At 44.7% G+C, this 24924-nt stretch overlaps 1 protein-coding gene across 3 annotated transcripts; it reads left to right on the top strand.

The window, feature by feature from the left end:
• Positions 1 to 57: 57 nt before the first annotated feature.
• On the top strand, positions 58 to 24210 carry RNMT (RNA guanine-7 methyltransferase). Of its 3 annotated transcripts, none has more exons than XM_040994849.1 (11): positions 58 to 159; positions 2814 to 3331; positions 5369 to 5504; positions 7403 to 7528; positions 9170 to 9282; positions 9902 to 10083; positions 10325 to 10489; positions 12863 to 12980; positions 17653 to 17754; positions 17934 to 17967; positions 20566 to 24210. In XM_040994849.1, the coding sequence occupies exons 2-11, from the start codon at positions 2849 to 2851 to the stop codon at positions 20601 to 20603; spliced, it is 1497 nt and encodes a 498-aa protein (XP_040850783.1). In that variant the 5' UTR covers positions 58 to 159; positions 2814 to 2848; the 3' UTR covers positions 20604 to 24210. The 3 variants fall into 3 exon arrangements, with proteins under 3 accessions (XP_040850783.1, XP_040850785.1, XP_040850784.1); XM_040994851.1 differs by lacking the exon at positions 58 to 159 and having other exon boundaries at positions 2601 to 3186; positions 3259 to 3331; XM_040994850.1 differs by lacking the exon at positions 58 to 159 and having other exon boundaries at positions 2605 to 3331.
• Positions 24211 to 24924: the final 714 nt, after the last annotated feature.

The raw sequence follows: 24924 nt of genomic DNA, 5'->3' as shown, positions 1-24924 counted from the left end.
ACGCCGCGCGCGTGGCACGACGGGACTTGTAGTTCCAGATCCGCTCGACGCTCCGCCCGCGCGGCGCCACTGAACTCGCGCTTGCGGAAGTGACGCGGGACAAGACAGGCGTGGCGAGTCCCGGCGTTTCCGCAAACAGAATGGTGAATGGCCGTGTTGGTGAGTGTGGCGGCCGGACCCCCGGGCCTGTTTTGTGTGCTCTCCCCGCCGACCCCGCGGCGCCCTCAGGGCTCTCCGGTTCGTAGTGGCACAGCTGCGCATCGGCCTGGCGCTTTCCAGCGTCGGGGGCAGAAGCACCCCAAGAGCTTGCTGCTCGTGGTGCCTGGGCCGCGTGGGATCCGCTGTGGCGGACGGGGGCCTGGGCAACGTCCTGCCTGGGGATGGCGATGGGGACGGGCCGGCGTGGGGTCCATCCTGCCTGGGGATGGGGACGGGCCGGCGTGGGGTCCATCCTGCCTGGGGATGAGGACCGGCCGGCGTGGGGTCCATCCTGCCTGAGGATGAGGACCGGCCGGCGTGGGGTCCATCCTGCCTGGGGATGGGGACGGGCCGGCGTGGGGTCCGTCCTACCTGGGCCTGGGGACGCTCCGGCGTGGGGCACGTCCTGCCTGGGGATGGGGACGGGCCGGCGTGGGGTCCATCCTGCCTGGGGATGGGGACGGGCCGGCGTGGGGTCCATCCTGCCTGGGGATGGGTTTGGGGACGCGCCGGCGTGGGGTCCGTCCTGCCTAGGGATGGGGATGGGGACGCGCCGGCGTGGGGTCCGTCCTGCCTGGGGATGGGGATGGGGACGGGCCGGCGTGGGGTCCGTCCTACCTGGGCCTGGGGACGCCCCGGCGTGGGGCACGTCCTGCCTGGCACGCCAGGGACAGACCGGAGTGCCCACTGTCCGTGTTATGCCTTGCTGTGCTCTGCACCCGCTCCTGCTGGCCGGCACGTGCAGCAGCCGCTTTCTTCTTCGGCCCAGCCTGCGGAGCTGCCCCCCCGAGGGCCGCTTCCTGGGTCCTGGCTAATTGGCCACGGTTTCTCATGAAAACGCTGCCTGTGGGTCTGGTGGCCCATGGGTAGGAAATCCAGCCCCTACCAGAAGTGTTAAGCAGTCATTAAAGATGACGTGTGATATAACTGTTTTTAAGTGTTAACCAACTTTGGCTTATTTTTACAAAATAGAGAAGAGGAAGAAATGGAGATTTCCTGAAATTCATGAGATTGTTTTCCTAAATAATTTCTAGCAGTTATTCTGCAAAAACAAAACAAAACAAAAAAACACCTTTGTTTTCTTATCCTCTAATTCAGTTGATACCACTGTTGGGCACCACCTGGTATTTTGTGGTCTATAGCCTCGGTAGTGAGAGCACATGGACCTGGAATCCCTCCCTAACGCATACTGACTTCTGACTTGATTTATTGTCATTCTTTCTGTTCACATAGAAAGGTTTGCTTTTTTTTTTTTTTTAAACTTTTTTTTCCTGTCCATGATTTTCAGGTTCTGAGTTTGCTGCATCTCACGTTTTGGGGGCTTTTACCTTTCCCTTCTCCATTTGGTTTGAAAAATACAACCTGCCTTTTTTTTTCTTTTCCTAAGATTTACTTGTTTTTATTGCAACGTCAGATATACAGAGAGGAGGAGAGACAGAGAAGATCTTCCATCCGATGATTCACTCCCCAGGTGACCACAACGGCTAGTGCTGCCCCGATCCGAAGCCAGGAGCAGGGAACTTTCCTCCGGGTCTCCCACGCAGGTGCAGGAGAGGCTTTGGGCCGCCCTCGACTGCTTTCCCAGGCCAGAAGCAGGGAGCTGGATGGGAAGTGGAGCTGCCGGGACTAGAACTGGCACCCATATGGGATCCTGGCACTTTCAAGGCGAGGACTTTAGCCACTAGGCCACTGCGCCGGGCCCCAACCTGACATTTTTCACAGTGGGCTGCTAATGTTGTAAGCCTCTGAACGAACTAACTCACATTGAACTTTTCTGTAGCAGGAGAAATATCGAATGAATGAATGAATGGGCCATCTTACAGTGTCCAGTAGAGTGTTCAGTTCGTTCACTGTCCCTACCACATGACACAGTTCTAAGGCCTTCAGTGTTTGAAGTAGGAGTTGCTGGTCATTAGACTGAAAACTGTCTTGAAGTTTATTCCGAGTTATTTCCCATTGTGATCATTTTCTACCTAGTTGGGGACCCTTCTCCCATTACAAGGTAAGGATTTCAGAAGTCCTTGCTGGAGACTCCAGGGTGTTTTCTGTTCTAGATACCCTTAGCAGTGTAGGCCTAAATCAGTACCTGACAGTTGCATTCATCAAGCAGCCCAGCAATTAATACATGCTTTCGTTTTAGCAACTTTGTATGTTTTAAAAAATTAACACATGAAACTAACGGAAAGATCATTGTGGTTATTTTTTAACCACAATTACTAATGAGTGTGTGCACCTACTGTCTATTGTCTCAAGCATTGAAATCCCCCCACATGCCACCAGCAGCGTATCTTCTTTACTTGAAAGGCAGAGCTGTGGAGAGAGAGGGAGAGAAACAAAAAGAGAAAGAAACTTTGCCTCCCAGAGCTGGGAAGTGGGACTGCAGCAGGTCAGTTGCGGGGGCTAGGCGCTCAGGCCGCCTTCTGCTGCTGTCTCGTGCGTTCGCGGGGAGCTGGATCTGAAGTGGAGCAGCCAGGGAAAACCAGTTACATAGCACAACTTACCCTACTGTGCCACGAATCTGGCCTCTCTACAAAGAGATTTCTTAAAAAAATGTGTTGCTCCCTGGAATTCACTAGCTAACTTCTGGAAGTAATATATAAATTTTGTCATTCTAGTGTTCACAAAGCTTTATCAATCCAAGTAGTCCAAAATGGAGAATTCTACAAACCCAGAGAAATGTGGGGAGATGCCTCTTGAAGAAGCATCAGCAAAGTCTGAATCAGAGTCCGCATTCAGTGCTGGTGAGAACACAGCGGCTCCTGGACCCGGTCCTTCTAAGGGTCTGAGCTGCGCGCAGGCACACGCACCACAGGAAGCAAAAGGGTCTGAAGACAAGCTTGAAAAGGAAAGCTCCAGTGGTGAGGAAGGTGCTGCTTCATCCAGAAAAAGAAAACTTGATGATGAAATTGCTGCAGAGCTAAAGGGTCCCGTGGGTGAAGACGACATCTCTAAGAGAAGGAAAGCAGAAACTGAGGGCGGCCCGGGCGAACCCTGCCCTGGGGACAGCCCTCAACAAAAGAGAAAAAGAGAACTCGAAAATGTTCCCGAAGATGGCCCGGGCGAACCTTGCACCGGAGATGGCCCTCAGAAAAAGAGAAAAACAGACCTTGAAGAAGTTCCTGATAAGCAGAAGGTATTCAGTGGATTTTCTTGGTACTCGCATACATGACATAGGAATGTGGAGCAGCTGTGGCATAATGCTAGGTTTGATGTAATTAGTGTAGCTTAGAACTATTAATACATATGGTCTTAGAAAAGGTTAGGTTTTTAACTTAATTCTTATGCAATAGAGACTTCTAGTAATTGTTTATTGTTTTAAAGCCCTTGTTGGTTCGGAACTTAAAAGCCGAGTTTTAGAGTTGGCTGTTTCTTACTGTTTTTAAAAAGGAGTATGAAATCCACACGATTTACTTTTTCCCTTATTAGATGTCCATCTCTCGGTTTATTTACTTATTTGAAAGGTAAAGTGATGGCTCCATTGAGATCTCCCATGTGGGGGGAGAGCTGTCGTCTGCTGCCCCCCAGGCTAGCTGGATCTGAGGTGAAAGCTCTAGAGCTCAAACCATCACCCCAGTAGTTAGAAAGGCCTCCATCCCCAACTGCCTTCACCCGCTGTGGACCATGGTGCCCGTTTTTTTTTTTTTTTAAAGATTTATTTTTATTATTTTTTTTATTGGAAAGGCAGTTATACAGAGAGGAGAGACAGAGAGGAAGATCTTCCATCTGATGATTCACTCCCCAAGTGAGCGCAACGGGCCGATACTATGCCGATCCGAAGCCAGGAGCCTCTTCTGGGTCTCCCATGCAGGTGCAGGGTCCCAAAGCTTTGGGCCGTCCTCTGCTGCTTTCCCAGGCCACAGGCAGGGAGCTGGAAGGGAAGCGGGGCTGCCGGGATTAGAACCGGCGCCCATATGGGATCCTGGGCGTGCAAGGCGAGGACCTTTAACCACTTGCGCCACCGCGCCGGGCCCCACGGTGCCCGTTTTTACTGGGAGAGGTAGTTGTGATTGCTTCTGATCAATTCAAAATCATGCTCATCCAGGTACTTATTGGGTTCTAGTTGCTTCCAGTTCTTCAAAAAGATTTTTTTCAAGTCTTTTCTTTTTAAAGATGATGTAAAACCCTGAGTCACAGAATTCGCTCTCCAAATGGTCACTACAGCCAGGGCTGGCCCACGCCGTGTTCTGGAGCTCCACCATGGTCTCTCTCAGGGGGACGGGAGCCCAGGTCTCGAGTCGTCTTTCACTGCCTTACCATGGTACCTCAACAGCCAGCACTGCGGACACCTTAACCCGCTGTGCCATACGATGCCAGTCGCTCCAATCTCCTGTTAGCGTAGCTTACATATAGTTTTGCTTAAGTGATTACAGAAACCCAATATTTAGCAGAATGTTGTGGAGTGAGCGAGAGCAAGTCATTTTCCTCTGAAATAGCATTTTAGAAAGGAATCTGGGGCAGAATGTGGAGTTGGACAGAAAGAGCACTTTCAGTTTCGGCCTCATCCCTGCGGAGGAATGTGGCAGCTAGGTCAGGCTTGGACGGTGGTAGAGTGAATGCCAATGAAGGAGCAGAGCTAGCATTTCAAACATTTGTCAGACTCTGAGCAGCGGTGAAACCTGATAGGTAAAATGGATGAGAAAGACACACTTCACTGAGGAGGGATGTGAGGGGCTCATACCGTGTTCCTACACAGAGGGCCTGGGGAGCAGGCTGAAGACAGTGGGGTTACACACGGGAGACAGCCTGTCCCAGCAGAAATCACCAACGCTGCAGGCAGGCGAGTCGCAACATCTCTGTCCTCATCATGATTTCATCATCATATATATGTTGTAGTGTAATCCTGTTTCATTCTCTTAGAGGAACACTGTCTACTGGCATTTATTGGGTTGAATAAATAGAATCCTGAAAGTATTATGTTCTGTTACAACATTGGCACCAAAATGGAAAGATCAAATGGAAGAATCAAAATGAAGATTTTTAAGTCTATGGTTAGTTTTTCAAAATAAGAGTAAAATGATAGTATCTGACAAAATTTAGTGGGCCGTCTGGGGTTGATGCCATTGCTTAGCGAAGTTTAACAGTTCAAGTGATTTAACATATTATAGTTCAAAAGTTATTATGTTGACCATGTTCTGTTTCTTAATCTTATTCCATTCTCTTTTGTTTTCAGAAGTTAGAACATGGGCATGGCTCAGCGGTGGCTGCCCACTATAATGAACTTCAGGAAGTTGGTTTGGACAAGCGTAGTCAAAGTCGTATATTTTACTTAAGGAACTTCAATAATTGGATAAAAAGCGCTCTTATTGGTATGACCGGCTTTTATCTTTTATTTTGCGGTTTCCTAATTTACCTTTTTTCATTTTTTTCTGCATACACCAAGCTCTGAGTCTCGTTTAATTAAATCTTCATTAAGGAGATGAAAACTTGATTGCCAAAATTATGTTTAAATTAATTTTATTTGAAACACAGAGACAGTTCCCATCTGCTGACTCTCTAAATTGTTGCAAGAGCAGAGACAGGGCCAGGCCAAAGGACCAAGAGCCCTTGTCTCTGCGTCACTATGTAGTGGCAAGATTTGTAGGGACTTGAGTCTGCTGCCTTCCAGGGTGCAGCAGGTGCTCAGGTGGGGCTCAGCCCCAGGCATTGGGACACAGGATGCAGGTACCCCAAATGTCTGCCTCAACTGGAATTGTTTCTAACTTATTTATTTGAAAGGCCAGAGTTACAGAGAGAGAGAGGCAGAGGGACAGGGCGCTCTTCCAGCCCCTGCCTCACTGTTTAAGGCTACAGTGTCGGCTGCTGGGCCAGGTCCAGCTTCATTAGTACAAGGGTGTTTTCAGTTTCCTGTCCTGCTTCTCCAGCCTCTAGGGAGCTGATTTGTTTCCATCCTTTCTTGCATTTTCCTCGTGATAGAAATAACACCAGTATATTTCACAATGTATCATTTATTTGTGTTTTTCCATTGGTTGACATTTTGGAGTCTGTATTTTTCATATTTCTCACCTATTCTAAAATTAAGAAAGCGGGTAGTTTTTAAAAAGTCTGAAGTAGCACGATGTAGCATGTGTTTTGTTTTGTTCCCTTCTGCAGCTGTCTCAGCAACTCCAGGCAGCGCTTTGCCATTTGCACCTGTCTTTCTAGCGCTAATGCAATCAGTCTGATCTCTGCCAAGCTCCCTTCTTGGCTCTTTCTTTTCTCAACACAGGGTCATTTACTCTTTGGGTACTTCGAGCTTAGTAAACAGTTTGAGAACAATCTTTGAACGTGATGAAAGTACCTTTGAAACTAATGTTTCTTGATGATTTCTTTTCAGTTTTTTTTTTTTTTTTGTATGGAAATAGAGATTTTATAATGACTGTTTCTTTGCTATGTCCAGTATTTTTGTGCTATTCTCTAAGGGTTTATGATAGAAAATGAAATATGGAATCCCAGAGTTACTTAAAGATCCTATAGATTGTGAAAGAAGAGGTAGTATCTGTATAGATTATTTTAACCATCAAAATGGTACATGCATTAACTAGGAAGTGTTAAACTCAGAAGAATAAGGAAAGAAAAATGTGGTTCCAGAACTCAGTGTTGTTTTACAATTATTAAATACTTTAATTGAATTTGGGTTTTAATCTCTGTTTAATAGATAAATCTTTTGATTGTTACTGTTTAAGAATATTGATTTTATTTATTGACTATTAATGTGGCTTGATAAATTGAGGTGTTTAGAAATCTTAATGATTATGAAACTACAGAATTTGGGGATCAGTTCTTTTTTTTTTTTTTTTTTTTTAATGTCTGTGATGAAAAGCAAGCACTTTGTCCATGGGGTGTGGTAAGTGAAACATCTAGCTGTGGAAACAAAAAGCTGAAAAAAGGTTATGAATGATTTGAGCTTTGCTGATCATAAACATGTGCAAGTTATCTCATTCAAATTTAAAATAGCTACTATTTAATGTTCAATGAAATTTTAAAGGCAAACCTTCAGAGAGCTGTGACCTTTCTAAAACATCAGGCACATTTTTTAATCCTTAATGGTAGGTCAAGTTGATTAACTCATAGTTGCATTTGGAAATACTTACACTTAGGAATTAACTACGTAAATGAATGAATACTTACCAATATTACATATCTAGCAGAGGTTAGTAGGTTATTAGAGGTCACAGATTATGATTAACAAAAATAAAATTCATTTATTACTTTTCCTTCCCTTTAGGGGAATTTTTAGAAAAGGTTCGAGAGAAAAAGAAACGTGACATTGCTGTTTTGGATCTGGGCTGTGGCAAAGGTGGAGATCTGCTCAAGTGGAAGAAGGGTAGAATCCACAAGCTCGTGTGCACTGGTAAGAAATGATGGCATGGCGGAAATGCCTGACTTTACTCAGGTAAAGGGAGAAGGAGCAAAGAAAATCCTTGTCACGCTCACGGTATACCAGCCGCTGCAGGATAGCTGAGGACTGCACAGGAGATGAGCGGTTCTGAAAATGAGTTGTAAGACCTTGCTGGTGCTATTGTCACGCGGTAATGGGCATGGAGCTGTGGCTAAGGGACAAAGTCGGAAAAATTTTCATTGAGAAAGATTGGATCATTTAATCAGCAAAAGGAATAGTGAGTTAAACCCAACTCAAGTTAAGTGCAGAGATCAAACATTTTTCTTACCTTTCTAATGTGAATGGTGTTTCCAGGAAACCAAATGGTTAAAAGGGAAATTGTTCTCTTTAGAAATCATAATGGAGGAATGAAAGAAGAATAATGGAACTGCGGAATCGGTGTTTTTTCTTCCTTGATGAATTAGGCCTCTGGGCAGCAGGCTTAAGAAATCGAAATCGTTGAAAGATTGACAGGACTTTATACATAAGTGCACCTGAAGCTCGTCATACCTCACAGTGAAGTCCTGCAGCCAACCATGTTCCTTCAGTATCAAGTACCTGAGGATAACATTTACTGTGAAGACTGGCTTTGCTTTTTTCTTTGCTTTTCAGATTTTTGCAAATGTCTTTGGAGTCTGGAATAATAAGAAAAGACTAGATTCTTTCAAACCTTTATATGTATATATAATATATTTAATTCTTTATATATATAAAGGTTTACTCATTTTTATTAGGAAGATTTTTTTTTTTTTTAGAGAGAACCAATGGATCTTCCATCCATTGGTTCACTCCCCAAATGGCCAGAATGGCCCCAGTGGTCAGAACTGAGCTAAACTGTAGCCAGGAGCTTCTTCCAGGTCTCCCACACAGGTTCAGGGTCCCAAGGCTTTGGGCCATCCTTCACTGCTCTCCCAGGCCATAAGCAGGGAACTGGATGGGAAGTGGAGCAGCCAGAACATGAACCAGTGCCCATGTAGAATCCTACTGTTTGCAGGGGAAGATTAGCCAATTGAGTCCTCCTGCCCGGCCCACAGAACTGTTTTTGTTTTCAGTATGTTCTGATGTTATTTTGATTAAATGGTTTAAGACATGAGTATTTCCATAATCTTGTCAGAAAATAGTGCTACAATATGGAAACCTTGCTGGTGACCTTTTTACTTTGTTATCTTAAAAATATGTTGGTCTTTCTTGTGTGTCATGATTTTGTAATGTTTTAAAAACATACTTCACCAAAGTTACGCAAATTTTCCAACTGTTGGCACCAAGAAGTGTTTGTAAGCAAATACTGGGAATATGCCTAACCCCTTGTGATTGATACAAATTTTTTCCTAGTTGTTATTTTCAGTTGAAAGTCAGATTTGCCCTTGGCATCAAAATGTTGTTTTCCTTGAGAGTATCTTCTTTCATTTGTAAGAATACATACCAAGTACTCAAGTCTGATTATCCTTTCCAAGTCCTAATGAACATGACACACACACTTAATCATCAGTGTCTCGCTTAGTCCTGTTCTGGGCACGCAGTCCTCACACAGCCTTGGTCCCATCCCAGGACGCAGTCCTTACAGCCTTGGTCCCATCCCAGGATGCAGTCCTCACAGCCTTTCCACCCTTTCAGATATTGCTGATGTCTCGGTCCAGCAGTGTCAGCAGCGTTACGAAGATATGAAAAATCGTCGTGATGGTGATCAGATTTTCAGCGCAGAATTTATAACTGCCGACTGTTCAAAGGTATTGTGTGTTCTCTTCTGTGCGGGTCTTTTTCTTTTTAGCCAATTTATTTATTTATTTATTTTCTTTCCTTTTTGGTTCAGCCAAATGATTTACTTTAAAAAAACTTAGAGCATGCTTTTTCAGTTTCAACTAGGAGTTCTATTATCATAAATCTCAGGAATTTTTGGCCATAATAATTGAAGTTGTTGAGTCAGTTTTTTGTTTCTCATTCAGGAACCTATTTTCTAGTGTAGTCTCTCTTGGTAGCCTCAGGCAGTTGGTTCCAGGACAGAATCCAGTGGTGCTGAAGTCCCTTGGCAAATGGCATGATTGCATATATTCTGTTCTATGTATGTCATAATATCTGTGAATGCTTTTAATATTTAATAAAACTGCAGATGCCATTGATATGTTATACCACATTGCTAGGGTATGATGACCAAACAGAAATCCTGTATCTTTTGGAAGTACAGGTGTGCATTTGTGTAACAAGGGAAAGAGCAAGTTGCAGATTGTGAGGAAAAGATTGCTTGCAGGACCTGCGGACTTTTAAGATCCCTAAATTTTGGAAATTAGTTTACTAAAAAAAATTTTTTTTTTTTTTTTTAGTTTGTGTAACACATTCCTTTTGTTTCAGGAACTTGTGATTGGCAAACTTCGCGATCCAGAAATGTGCTTTGATATCTGCAGTTGTCAGTTTGTTTGTCATTACTCATTTGAGTCCTACGAGCAGGCAGACATGCTGCTCAGAAATGCTTGTGAGAGACTTAGCCCTGGAGGCTATTTTATCGGCACCACTCCCAACAGCTTTGAACTGATGTAAGTCGTTCATTAAAACTGTCCATATCAAGGAGCAATTGCTGATCCCAAACAGAGTATGTAAAACATGCTGTGTGGGCCCCGGAAGTACTGAGCGCCTTGATATCATGTAGATGTTCAGAATTGAAGTTCAAAAGACAGATTTACGGGTGAACTGGTTTCTCACTTGTCATCTGATTGAGATAACTTTATACCAGTTACCATTTTAATCTCTTATTTTGGTTGTACAACAACTTGACAGAAAACGCCTTGAAACATCAGAAACAGAATCTTTTGGAAACGAAATCTATACTGTGAAATTTCAGAAGAAAGGAGAATATCCTCTGTTTGGCTGCAAATATGACTTCAACTTGGAAGGTGTTGTGGATGTCCCTGAGTTCTTGGTTTATTTTCCACTGCTAAATGAGTAAGATTGTTACTTACCTGTTACCCTTCTCTTCTTGTAAAGGGGATGTGGGGTGGGGAATTAATACTTCTAGGTAACCCATATTTTAAATGAAGTCAAGGTATATATAATCTTACTAAAAACAAACAAGCAAAAACCCCGACCATGGCCTCTGACCCGGGATTGGTTCCTGAAGTTTATTACAGCCTGACTTGTTCCCTTCTCTGTCATTCTGTGTGAGAAAGGGAGCCGACTGCATTCACCTTGCGAAAGGAAGGTCAAACAGCAGACCTCTCTGTGTGACTGCTGGGAACTTCCTTAATGCAAAGTGGACGAAACTGTTATTAGTTTTTATATGGCAGAACCTATTCAGATTGGATCTAGTTGTTTGCAATTTGGTCTCATTTCCAAAGACATTTTAATGGTAGAAAAAAATCTAGAATAAAGAGATTTTGCTTTGCTCATGTTGTGCTTTTAGGGAGACTCGAGTCAAGCAGGAGAATCCTCTCTGGGTGTTTCTGCTCCCCTATGTGCTTCCATAGGAGCCGCTCACCTCCCTTGTCAGGATGTTTGTCCTGTCTCCCTGTCTACCTTTGCTCTCTGAAGATATCTCCCATCACCCGCCCGTTTTTGACAGATGTGTCACTGTAGGCCTGGAAAATGCAGCTAGGAAAGAAAACCCCAAGAGTGTAACAGGGAGTCCTACTGTGTCTGAGGATTTAAGGAGCATGCCTATGAGAAAGTGATGTTGAAGTCTTGATCTGCAGGAGGGGACCAGTGGAAGACTGGATGTAAGAATGTTCTGGTGTGAGACAGCAAGTGTTGAAGACCCTGGAGGGAGAGAGTGTGGCTAGTGCTTTGGTGTTTCTCAGGGAATCGGGGCCCACGTGGCTCAAGGGGAGCAGCGTTGCTTTATAACCGAGTGCCACAGAGGCATTTTCAAGGCATTTGAATGGTGTCCTGTGTGTACCGGAACCCGGCAGTGAATGGTGTTGTAAGGGGTTAGTGATACACGAGTTACATATTTTTGAAAGCTTAATCTGGCTGTAGTTTGGACACTTCATTGAGGGACTGTAAGAATGTTTGCAACAGGGGTAATTGATTAGTTACTGGACTGGCACAACTGAATGGCGATGGTGATTGAAACAAGATGGTGGCAGATTAAAAAAAAAAAAAGGAACCAGCTTTGTGGTACAATGTAGGTTAAGCTGTTTTTCTGCAATACCAGTTTGAGTCCCGTCGGCTCCGTTTCTGGTACAGCTGCCTGCTAAATGAACCTTGAAAAGTAGCATTGAGATGTCCCAAGTCGTTGGGCCTCTGCACCGAGGTGGGAGACCCAAATGACCGCAGCTGTTGTGGCCATTTGGGAGTAAATATGGAAAATGATGGTAGCAAACGAGCAGTGCAAGTAGACCTATTGGAGAGATAAATAGTGTTAGGAGTAGGAAGAAAGCACGATAGATGATGGATTGACTGAAATAGCTGAGATAGCCAGGAAATCGATCTCATGAGGTTCAGCCTTGAATATGGGAAGTTAGACACTGACTGTGACATATCCTGCTGAGATTTTAGTAGGAAGCAGAATAAAAAAGTGTTGTGAAAGAGAGCTGAGCTTCACAAAGCTGTTGTCTTGCCAGGTGAACTTGGAGGGAGAGTGAGTAGGGTTCTGAGCCAGATGTTTTAAACTTTAAAATTTAGAAGTTGGTTAAAAAAGGAACTGGCAAAACAGAAAAAGCAGCACAAGGCGTATGGTCAAATGAGTATGTGTCTTGAGGCAGGTGTTTGGCACAGCAGTTATGATGCCCCACTTGGGGTCACTGCAGCGTGCTTGGGGTGCTTGGGTTGAGTCCCAGCTCTACTTTTCATTCCATTGTCCCCTGATGTGCACCCTGAGAGGTGGCCAGGAATGGCTCACCTGGGACACCTAGGTTGAGTTTCCCAGCTTTGGCCTTGGGTTTGGCCCAGCCTGGGATTTGTAGGCATCTGAAGAGTGAACCAGGGATGGGACCTGGACACTCTGTCGCCTTATAAAATGAGTACATTTGGAAAATAGTTTATTTTGTCACAGAATCCAGGAGGTTTGAAATGAATATTTTGAGAATGAAGTGGGTAGCTCTTTTGAATGTTTCTGTGGAGAATTGATGAAAGTGGAATTAATTTAGAAATTCAGTCATTTTCCCCCATGGCGCAGTCCCTGAACCTGTGTTACTTTAGAGCTGGCTGTGACCCACTGAGATTGAGAGTGTGTGTCTCTGTACTGGAGACACTCTGAAACTGGGGGGGAAACGGTGCTGTCTTAGTTTCAGCCCAGAAGATGTCACTGTTGTACAAAAGTAAGCTATTGAGGAACTATAAACATTTACAATTTTTTCACAAAGTAATCTTTCTGGACAGAATGGTGAAGAAGTATAATATGAAACTAGTCTACAAGAAAACATTTCTGGAATTTTATGAAGAAAAGATTAAGAACAATGAAAACAAAATGCTGTTGAAACGAATGCAGGCCCTAGAGGTAAGTTCTTGAAAACAAAAAAAATCATGAGCCATGGTGAACTTTGTCTGTTTTTGAGATCTTTTTAAAGCCATTTAGACAGTGTAGTATATTCAGAATGATCATGTAATATGTATGTTATGGGGAAAATGTATATGGTTTTTGTACTGAAATAAATTTGTGCCAACTGGTATAATGTGTCCGAACAGGATCTAGTTTGAGAAGAGTGAAGTGTCCATTTGGAAAGAGCCCCCCAGGGCAAACCACAGTCTAGATTTGAAGCAAGAATACAAATCAGTTATGGTGAAGATTATGGCTGGAAGAACAGAATCATTGATACTTTATTATGAGTCAGTGCCTCAGAGAAATCAGACATTTTAAGAAGGGATGAGGGGTTAATGTTCTAGCTCAGCAGATTAAAGCACCTCCTGCAACATTGGCAACCCTATGGGCACTGGTTTGATTCCTGGCTGCTCCACTTCAAAGTCAGCTCCTTATTGTTGCAGCTGGGAGAGCAGCAGCAGACAGCTCAAGTCGTTGGCCCTCTGCCACACACATCAGATGGAGTTTGCTGGCTCCTATCTTTGGTCTGGCCCAGCCTCAAAATGGTGGCCATTTGGGAAGGGAACCAGTGCAAGGAAGACTTCTCTGCTTCTCCATCCTACTCTGTAATTCTGCCTTTCAAATAAAATTTTTACATCTTTTCAGAAGAAGAAAGAGTGAGACAGTGTTGAAGCTGAAGCCTATAGCTGCAGACCTCCAGATCAGCGATAAGGAAAAACGGTTGTTTATGCTCTCATTAGAGAACCAGTGATGAACAGCAGAAATAGTAGCAAGCATCATGCATAGCTCCATCGTTTCAGCGTAACACAATTATGACTGAGAAATAGAGAGACCGTCAGATCCATGGGTATCCTGACTGATGGCATCCCGATCGGCTACAGACGAGAACAGAGCTGAAACATGATCTCACCAGTTAGGGGAGTGTTTTTGAGAAGTTTACCCAAAACAGCACACGAATGTCAGGGAAGGTTCTACCACTGCTCTTGTTCATTTCTCTTAAAATAAGAGCACCATGAGTTTTGATGGGGAATCATTCGATGTCTACCATAGGATCCTGATTTGACTATTCCAACTCCCTTCTTCAGAAAGGCAGATTTATAGGAAGATCTTCCATCCATTGATTCAGTCCCCAAAAGCCACAGTGGCCAGAGCTGAAGCCAGAAGCCCCTTAGGGTGTCCCACAAGGAAGCACAGAACCAAGACTTTGGGCCATTCTCTGCTTTCCCAGGCTACAAGCAAGGCGCTGGATGGGAAGTGAAACAGCTGGGACTGGAACCAGTGCTCATATGGAATGCGGGCACTTGCAGACTGAGCCATTTACTAGCACCTCTTCTATTTTTATGTATTTATGTATTTATTTATTTGTTTATTTTAAGATTTCTTTCTTTATTCGGAAGGCAGATTTAAAAAGAAAGAAATCTTCCCTCTGTTAGTTCACTTGCCAGATGTCCACATGTGCAGCTAGCTAGATTGGAACCAGAAGCCTAGAGCTTCCACCAAGCCTCCCACATGGGAACAGGGTCCCAAGTACTTGAGCCATCTTCTGTTTTTCCAGGCATGTTAGCAGGGAGCTGGATTGGAAGTGAATCAGCTGCGAGTTGAACCAGTGCTCATATGAGATTGCAGTGTTGTAGACAGCGGCTTAACCCGCTGCACCAAGATAACAGCCAATGTTTAATTGAAAGGCGATTTTACAGAGAGAGTTCTTGCTTCTGCTGGTTCACTCCCCAGTTGACTTCAGTGGCGAGAGCTGAGCCAGTCTGAAGCCAGGAGTTAGGAGCTTCTTCCAGGTCTCCCACGTGGGCACAGGGGCCCAAGGACTTTAGTCATAATGCACTGCTGATTCCAGGGAGCTGGTTCAGAACCGGAACAGCCAGAATGCAGACTGGTACCCAATTGGATGCTAGCGCATACAGGCAGCTGATTAGCCTGCTACATCATTATGCTAATGTCCGGTTTCTTACTTTTGTTTAAGATTGACTTTATTTTTCTTAGAAAGGCAGATTTAGAGAGGAGAGACAGAAAGATCTTCCATCTGCTGGTTCATTCCCCAAGTAGCTACAGTGGCTGCAGCTGAGCCAACCTGAAGCCAGAAGCCAGGAGCTTCTTCCTGGTCTCCCATGTGGGTGTCAAGATGTGCCATCTTAGCTGCTTTCCCTAGCTCATCAACAGTGAGCTGGATCAGAAATGGAGCAGCCAGGGTTTGAATTGGGTCCCCTGTGGGGTGCTGGTGTTGCAGGCTGTGGCTTAATCAGTTTTTATTCCACAATCTGAGCCCTCAAAATCGGGGCTCGGGACTATCGACTTTTTAGATGGGATAATTCTTTATTGTGAAACACTGTTCTTTGTAGTGTGGGATATTCAGTGGTATCGCTGACCGCACACTAGCTGCCTGCCAGTGGCAGATCTGTGTCTGTCACAACCAAACACTCCCTAATTTTCCCTCTTGGAAACCTCTTCTTGGCAGCAGTGCCTGGAATTACATTATCATTTCCAACCTTTTTTTTTTTTTTTTTTTTTTTGGATCCCTCTTGACCAGGCAGACCAGCTTAGATCATGGTGATTATGGCGCAGGGTCGCAGCCCGATTGCACTAGTGTCCCCCACGCCATCTGCCCTTCCAGTTACCTGCGGTTGTGATCTCAGTGTAGCGCAGAGACCATGTGATTTTCATTACAGTATATTTTTTTGAGAGGCAGAGTGAAAGGGAGATGGAATATATTATTGTTTATTGATCTTTCGTTAGTAATTATTCATCTCTTTCTGCGCCTCATTGGTTCTTCAGCTTGTATTACAGACGTGGATGTGTCACAGAAAGCATAGTACATTCAGCGTGTGAGCTTTGGTTCCAGGCATCCATGGCAGGGTCCGGAAGGGAATCCTGAACGGATAGAGGGGAGCCCTCTGTAGCTGCCACCTGCCTTCCTAGGACCCTGTGCTGTTGCCAGAGCAGTAATGAGCATGGTCGGAGTCACGTGCTGGGCAGTCTTGATTGCTTTTTCCTTATCAGTGTTTTCATTTGGTGAACATTTTTGTTAACCAGCAGAATCATATTCATCAGATGGCTATTATCTTTCAGAGTTACTCGGTTTAGTATATTCATTTGAGTATTTAAGCATTATCCTTACAGTTACCCCCAATGAGTTAGACAGACTAGTGACTTTTCACCTGTTATTAACTAGGCAGCTTGAGTCTCAGGATAAATGACTTGTTCAAGTACAAATGGCTGTTGCTTTATATGTGTGTGTGTGTGTGTGTGTATATATATTTATATACATATATAGTTTTTTTGTTTTTAATTTACTTACTTTTATCGGAAAGTCAGCCGATTAACAGAGTGAAAGAGAGACAGAAAGATCTTCCATCTGCTACTTCACTCCCCAAGTGGCCACAACAGCTGGAGCCAAGCCGATCTGGACCCAGGAGCCAGGAGCCTCTTCCAGGTCTCCCACGCCAGGTGCAGGGTCCTAAGGCTTTGGGCTGTCCTCTAACTGCTTTCCCAGGCCACAGGCAGGAATTTAAAACATCTTAGCTTCTGCTTTTGCATGCACAATAATGAGTTATCTAGACATTCTCCCAGCATATAAATACTGGATCAGCTTTCAATGTCCTTAGACAGTTGAATATGGGACGGTGGGATCCCCTTCCTTCGAGGATCATGTGGTATATTGGACCATTCACACATAAGCGAGCAAGTCAGTACTGCAGTGATGAGGACATGTTCAGAATGCACGGAGTTTGCATTAGGGCCTCTGGGAAGGGAGCAGGCTAAGGAAAGGCAGGGAAGGCTGAAGGAGCAGCGCATGCTTGAGGAGTCACTTGAGCGTGGCTGCCTCTTGCTGCCTTTGGCTTCTCCCATCGCTGTTTGGAGTCCCCGGCAGTGACTGCTGGACTCAGTAGACTCACTACCTGAGGTGGATTCAGAAGAGTGCCTGAGGTAATATGAATGTAGATTTGACTAGTATCCCTTCGCAACACAGCATTTTTCTAACCCTGGTCCAGATTTTTATACGACTGTGGGAACTACCTGTATTTTAGAGGCTAGATGCCTCTTTTGTTATTAGAGTTCTCTTTTGTCTTTTTCATTTGTGTTATTTCTAATTACTAATTTTACTACTGAAACTCTAATGTAAAATGGATAAAGTACAGTGTGACTGCTCAGTTGGTTAATCCTCCTTGCAAGGGTCAGTATTCCATCTAGGTGCCTGTTCGTGTCCTGGCTCCTCTACTTCCCATTCAGCTGCCTGTCTACCACCTGGTAAAGTGACAGAGCACAGCCTTGGGTCCTTGCCACCTGTGTGGGAGACCTGGAAGAATCTCCTGGCTCCTGGCTTTGGGTCGGCTCAGGTGTGACCATTTCAGAATTAAACCAGCAGATACAGGATTTTTCTGTCTCCTCCTCTCTGTAAATCTACCTTTCCAAATAAATAAATGTATTGTCTCTTTAAAAAAAAAAAATGAGAACAAATTCCCTTTTCCTAGGTTTTTTTTCTTCACATTTCCAAAATGTTTAGTTTGTATTTCTGCAGCAGTCGTCATAGATGACTTTCATAATTTATTGGCTAATTTTGCATTGTAAGTGTTAATGGAGACTTGTTGATGTTAACCAGGAGTTCCGTTTGCTTCCCCAGCCATATCCTGCGAATGAGAATTCGAAACCTGCTTCTGAGAAGGCAGACGACTACAAGCATGCTGCAGAATACGTGAAGAAGAGTCAAGTGAGGCTGCCCTTGGTCAGTTTGTATTCTCTAACGAGAAGACGTGCATCATGTTGAAATCAAATTGCATAAGCTGTATATATTTACAGTGAAGCTAGGGGTTTGGGGTCACGTCTTTCCATGATGGAAAATAAGCATATGTTTACTTACACGTTGAATCTAATTTTTTTTTATTATTATTTTTTCAATTTTAGGGAACCTTAAGTAAATCGGAATGGGAAGCTGCAAGTGAGTATACCATCAGTGTAGGTTAACGGACAGTTTCGAACATTGAGCTTCAAAGCGATCATTAAAATCGGAGTTTTCCTGACGTTTTTTTAAATGCCTCTGTCCCTGTGCGTGCTGCAACCCCCCCTTTCTTACACAGCTGTTTAATGTCATGAGGAGATGAATACAGAATGTTGCTCAGCATGAACTCGGCCAACACACCTCAACATTTTTTTATTACCTACTCATTGTTAAACAGCTGTCTCTGTTTGATATCTTCACCAGATTTCTGTTATTGGTTTTTTTTTGTTGTTGTTGTTGTTTGTTTGTTGGTCACTTTCCTGTGTTTCATTTGATTCTCGCTGCTCTGGTGTTGCGAGTGAGTGAAACAGCCCAGTGAGCAGGATCTCTTAGAGGGGTGTGTGATTGGGAACAAGCAGGATACCTAGACACGCTCAGTGACCTTGTGCTAGTCTGCAGAGCAGCCAGGTAGCCCTGAAGTGCTGTGGGGCGCTGGCAGGTAGGTGTTGCAGAGGTCGGTAACAGAGCCTCACAGTCAAGGATTGCAAGTCCTTCACACTGTTGCCCGGAGAGCTTACTAGTCATTCAACTGTTTGTTTGTTTTTTTTTTTTTTAAGATTTATTTATTTATTTATTGGAAAGTCAGATATACAGAGTGGAGGACAGAGAGAGAGAGGAAGATCTTCCATCCGATGATTCACTCCCCAAGTGAGCGCAAGGGCCGATGCTATGCAGATCCAAAGCCAGGAGCCAGGAACTTCCTCCAGGTCTCCCATGTGGGTGCAAGGTCTCAAGATTTTGGGCCGTCCTTGACTGCTTTCCCGGGCTACAAACTAGGAGATGGATGGGAAGTGGAGCTGCCGGGATTAGAACCGGCACCCATATGGGATCCCTGCGCATTCAAGGCGAGGACTTTAGTCGCTAGGCCACGGCGCCTGGCCCTCCCACTGTTGTTTTAAAGGTTCATTGATCCTGTTTATATTTAAGGTACAAGTGGTCATCAGTCCACTTGGTAAACACTGAGCAATAACTTAATTCCTCAGAAAAGACTTTGGAAATTAGTAAGTGGAATCTCGCTTTCATTATACTTGATATAGTGGAAGAAACAGACACAAACAGCCCCTGCTAAGCCAAGGTAAAGTTACTGTAATCTGAAGGCAGGCGAGAGATGAGTGAAAACCATTGGCATCTGAGAAGCAGCAGTGTTGATATTAGCTGTGAAATATATGCCAGACACTATTCTAAGCTTGTCTTACGTATGTTGTAACTCAGGTGATTCTGACAACTTTGTTAGCGTGCTGTGATTTATTTTGTCTCCTTTTCACACATGAGAAAGCAGTTGAGCAGCTTGGCTAAGATCACAGACTAGATTTGCTGTTAGTTAGCCTGAGTGGTCTGTACTCATCAAAGACCTGAAAAGAACACCAAACTTGCCGAGTTCAGATGAAGAGTGAAAGCAAAGAAGATAAATAGGACCAACATGCCAGGCCTGTTTTTCTTTAGTATCTTTCATAGACACAGGGTTAGAAGATAATTTTGCAGACATAATTATTCTTGAAAAATTACATAGTGCTTTTTTCCCTACAATTGAGATTAGATATCGGTACCCTGCCAGTGCCAAAATATGGCATAGATTTTGCTCAAACACTGGCAGTTCCTTGGCTGTGGCTCAGAACTGTATGTGAAGTGTGGAAGTTAGTCATACGCCCATGTGGTTAGGGAAAGGATAGGGTAGATTTGCAGAAAGCCTTAGAAGGGGCACAGTGGACAAATGACAGACAGGACCTGGCTTAGCGATTACACTCCTGTAAACTGGAGACCTCCGCGGGCTGCAGAGGTCCTTCTGGCCTCAGAAGCCGTAGCTTGGACTTCCGGTCTGATCATTATGTAACTGTTCATGCTTTCCAAAGGGAAGGAACAGAGAATTGCTCTAGATTTGCTTTTTGGAAATGGAAGTAATTCAAAATTTGGTTCTTAAAATTTCAGTTGCCTAGTAAGAAGGCATTTTATGTAACCAGTAGGACTTTTCAGAGTTTTTGAGTTAGGAAAGAGAATTGCTAATTGCATACCTGAAATAAGCCTTCAGTCTGTGAGTGGTTTTAGATGACCCAGAATTGAGACAGGATAGGACTGGAGGGCCGTTTGCCGTAATGTGAGCTGTAGAGAGCTTACCTGGAGAAAGGGCCAGGGTAGCCGGTGGTGGTAGTTGCTCTTTGTTCCCTCACCATCCAGCATGGCTGGAAACAGGGCTGCCTGGCTGTGCTGTCAACCACAGTGTCCTTCCACGGAAAGAAGTCAGAACTTAGGAAGTAAGAAACACAACAGCATGACCAAAGCAGTGTTTGGAAAGTTGTGTTGAAAGGACAGAAAACCGGCTTGAGACCCAGGAGGCAGTCGGGAACTGCCATGCTTAACTCCCCCTGTTCATAGCTTGGGAAGCAAGGCTTCACTTTTCCATGACTTTCTGTCGAGTCTTGATTGTTTCCCTCTTGAGAGCCCGAGATTGTGTTTACTGAGTTAGGAACAGGCCTGTCTAGATGCTTTCTTTGCTCTGAGGATATGATCAACTTAACTGGCTTTTATTTATTTCCTCCTCAGGTATTTACTTGGTTTTTGCCTTTGAGAAGCAGCAGTGAACACGTGGACAGTAGCCATGCTCTGCCTGACAGTCGTGAAAAGCCATCGCCCATAGAGCGGCAGCTCTGTTTCCACTCTGCACGTGCAGGGTGCTGCCAGAAACTCCCAAGACTTGCTGTCTGTGACAGATGAACTTTGCTGTGTGTATATAAGGAGCTGGGACCTTTGTCTTTAAAAATCTATTTTTAAGTAATGTTCACAGAATTCCATTTACCTTTACTCTTGTTAGCGCAAAGCTTTCATCATGTGACTTGTTAGGCAGCTGTACTGTTTCCACAGTGTTTTTTTGTTCGGTATGTATTTACACTGTTCAACTTATTGCAATTGTAGAATTGATGAAGAGAGCATACTGCCTCATAGATTTTGTTATATGGTGTTTTTCAATATTAAGTGATTGTGTTCTGAATAATGAAAAAGTATTCAGTGCATGTTGCTGTGATTTTAAAGCTCAACTGTAGATGGTCAAAGGTTCCCTGGCTGGAATCTGAACGTTTTAGCACATTTCACTATAGATAGCTACTGTTGCTAATATACAGCGATTCTGGAACATTTTAGAATATTTTAGATGGCAGCATAGCGTCATTTTGGAATTTGGAGATTTTCCCTGAAGAACCTCCCGTCATAACAATTCCAGTATGAAGATTGTAATGAGACACATTCTTCATTGATCCTTAGGCCACAGCTAACTCTTCTCAAGGTCAAGTCCAAATGCCTTCCTTGTACGTTGCTTTCAAGTTTGTGCATGGCTCTGCAGGAGGAACTACAGTAGGAAGCAAACAGGTAGTCAGGTTGATTGTCAGTGAGGTTAGATCCAGAACATCGGTTCCTTCCGTCTGGAGGTAGCCATCGCCTGCTTCTCTGTCCCATCAGTACGTTTCACAGCAGGTGCCATTGCTTCTGACTGTGCTTACTTTACAACCCCTTTAGGAGAACTTGCCAGCGTTTAGATTTAGTGCAAAACTGAAAAGTGCAAAGAGCAGGACAGTTGCATATTCTCTAAGAAAAAGTCATTTACCTATGGCATGGTTTACAAGACATCCCTTTGTCTAACTGTCCACAAGCATAGTCTCTTAGTTTATATCTGTTAACTATTCATGGTGTTAAGGGTAGGGAACTGTTTAGCAAGAGAATGTGGGTTTCCTTGTTTCTACTGTGTCTGCAGTAAATCATTTAGGAAATAAGTACATCCAGTAGCTAGATGTACTTAAACTAGGAAAGGTTTGAGGAGGGTGAAGCGTCATCATTATCCCCTGTCATTTCTTGTGTTGGTGATAATAATTCATGTAATTTTACCCTTTTCCATTCCTTTCCCCTTGCATTTTAATTTTGAGGACAAGGACTCGATCAAAAGATAGAATATGATACAAAGGAGAAACAAGGGTGGAGTTGCAGGGTTTCCAGTGAGAAGGGAGAGGGAGAGCTGAGCTGGCTGGGGCTCTGGGCTGCTCCAGCTGCTAGAGAAAACTGGGTCTCGCAGCCACATCCATAGGCACCACATCTTATACTGTGTCCGCTTGCCTCCCTGTTCTCTTCCCTTCATGCTGCAACGAAGTGTTTGGGCAGTGACTTGAGGAGCTGTCAGAGGGAGAGCAGGAGAAGGTGACCCCTGCCCACTGTCTCCCATCACCAAGGGGAGTGCTGGCAGAACTTTGTACCTGTATACCTCGCAGACTCTGTGGTAGATTGGCGGATCCTGGTGAAGTGGTGAGGGGCATGCATTAACACTAGCCCAGTGGGGAATGGTTCACGTGAGAGTGACCTGGGGACCTCAGATCCACTCACGGAAAAGCAGCAGCGATAGCCTCCCCTCCACAGGGCGCAGACCGCTTATAGCAGAGTGAGCCAAACACCCTCTGCGTTGAGCGAGAGAAAGCGCTGGAGGAGGCATTTGTCTTGGTGACCTGTGCTCCCACCCCGGCTTGGACACTGAGGATACGGGCTTGCTGTCTGACTTCTGGTGCTAATCAGGTCAGGGTGAGGAGCAGGGTAACCTGCGCTTTGGGGTGAGGTGCAACCACAAAAAGCAGAAAAGCCTTGCCAGCCACGGGAGGCACAGTTCCCTAATCCCTAGTTCAGGACACTCCCTGTTTGAGCTTATTGCTGTTGTGTGATTTTTGAGGTGCATTCAGGTATTCTCTGATGAAGATCTGACCTAATATGGGTCTGCCTAAAGGGTACAAGTGCCAGGGTGAACCTTCTGGCCCTGAACCTTTTTTTTTTTTTTTTGACATTGATAAACTGTTTCATGTGGTCCAATTCAGGCTTTAACTGGTTGGATTACCTAGACCCGGTCACTGCCAAGGTCTATCAGTCTGAAGAGTAGAAATCCGTTCCAGAGGCCAGAACTTTCTATACAGTGTACCAAAAGGCCTGTGGAGTACAGCGGCCTGTTGGTCAAGCAGAAAGCGACAACAATGTGTGGTGTCACAACCTCTTTTGTTGCTCTTGGCTCAAAAACCACTGGGAGGTGTTTTCTTCTGGCTACAACACTCCTGCTTCTTTGCCACCAAGAGCAGTGGCCACAGCGCTTCCTTGCTGATAGGTACATGTAATAGCAGGCACATGTGGTGCTGGGCACAGAGGATTGTCAGCTCTTGCCCTCACGTCTTTCTCCCTTTGCCTTGACCCCTTTTTGAGCCCGGGGCGAGGGTGCTGTCTGTCCCTGAAGGGGATATAGTGAGGTTTGGGGTATCCGGAGTGTTGTCCACAGGTTGTCCGGATTTCAGGGTAATCCCTGAGCCTTTTGCTATCTAGACAACCTTGCCATGGTCTGTGCTTTTTTGGGGGGGAACACATTCCAGGGACCTAAATTCTAGTAATAATGTCTTTCTGAATACACATGGTAACCCCTTCTGATTCTTCAAGTAGCTGCCATTATGCCCATTTGAATGATAGGGAAACCAAAGAGAGGCTAGGAACTTTCTCAGGATAGCTGGGTTTTTTGAGTCCCACTCCAGCCAGGTCTCCGCTCCGTTTCCATGTTACCCTCAGGGCATGGGGCTCAGGCAAGCGCTCTCCCATCCAAACATGTGCCTTCAGATGCTAAGCTTGGAAGTTCTGCTGCCATTTTGGTTCAAAACTTTGACATTTCACTGTGCCCTTAAGAGAGTGTGTGACACTGGCAGGAAGGCACAGGCCTGGGTTTCACGGTAGGGGGACTACATCTTCAGCAGCACATTGAGTTTAACGTGTTGACTTGAGATCACAAGTGTGGGTAGCAGTGGGAAAGACTGAGAGGAGCAGCTGGGTACACAGGCAGAGGCGAGTGGGTTGGTAACTTCTTGCTGCAGTGTGACGTCTTGGCAGTGATGTTTACCCAAACCCACTGGAAGCACTCATCACCCAGAAGCCACACCATCAGGCTCCCTTCCAGTCACTACCTCCCTGAGGGTCACCTCTATCCCGGGGCCCGAGAGCATAGGTTAGTTTTGTCTGCTTTGGGTGTTATATGAATAGAATTCAACATTATGCTTCATTGTATCTGGCTTCATTTGCTCAACACTATGTAAGGTTTGTTGTCATTGTTGCATGTATTTGTACGTGGTTCATCCTCAGTGGGTTGTGTAGAACTTCATTGTGTGAATAAACCACATCCTATTTATTCAATGAGTGTTGATTCGTTTCTGGTTTGAGACTTACTGGTTTTGCTCCAGGTCCTGAAATGTGTATTTCGACACACAGAGCCTCACATCCGTGCCTTGGTAGAATTGCAGGGAATAGCAGACCTCGCATGTTCCGTTTTATTGATTACTGCCAAGAAATTCTCCCAAGTTCTATTGTCCTGTACCCGTAACGTGGTTGGTAGCATCAAGTCCTTTTCATCCTATTCCGGATGGTGTGTAGTGGTATAGTTTTCACGATGCTGAGTATTAAGATTGAAAACTTTTCCTTTGTTAATTGTCCTCCGGGTCCCTTATGTGAAGCAGCTCTGCAGTCTCTGGCCCATAGTTCTGTTGACAGTCTTTATATTGACATACTTGCTTTGGGTTTTTTGTTTTTTGAAGATTTATCTGAAAGCCAGAGTTACAAAGAAGAAGCAATATGGTTCATGCCACAGCCGGAGTTGAGCTGATCCAAGGCTGAAATCTAGAATCTTCCTCTGGATTTCCCACATGTACATAGGGGCCCAAACGCTTGAGCCATTCTGTGCCATTCTAGGCACAGTAGCAGGGGACTGGACTGGAAGGAGAGCAGCCAGATCTCAGCAGCACCCATCTAGGACACTGGCACTGCAGGCAGCAGCTCTACCCACTATGGCACAGTGCTGGCCCCAGCATAATTTTTTAAAAATATGTTTGTCCTTGATACAAGTCGTTTGTT

The sequence above is a fragment of the Ochotona curzoniae genome, unplaced genomic scaffold (assembly GCF_017591425.1).
Source record: "Ochotona curzoniae isolate NIBS_2020 unplaced genomic scaffold, NIBS_Ocur_1.0 contig_908, whole genome shotgun sequence".
Taxonomy (NCBI): Eukaryota; Metazoa; Chordata; class Mammalia; order Lagomorpha; family Ochotonidae; genus Ochotona; species Ochotona curzoniae.
The sequence above is the reverse complement of the archived record's forward strand: the minus strand, read 5'-3'. Positions and strand labels throughout refer to the sequence as shown.

Coding starts and splice junctions, on each gene's coding strand:
- RNMT (XM_040994849.1), top strand. CDS start 2,849: ATGGAGAATTCTACAAACCCAGAGAAATGTGGGGAGATGCCTCTTGAA. Junction 7,529..9,169: donor CCACAAGCTCGTGTGCACTG/GTAAGAAATGAT, acceptor CCACCCTTTCAG/ATATTGCTGATGTCTCGGTC. Junction 10,490..12,862: donor TATTTTCCACTGCTAAATGA/GTAAGATTGTTA, acceptor CTTTCTGGACAG/AATGGTGAAGAAGTATAATA.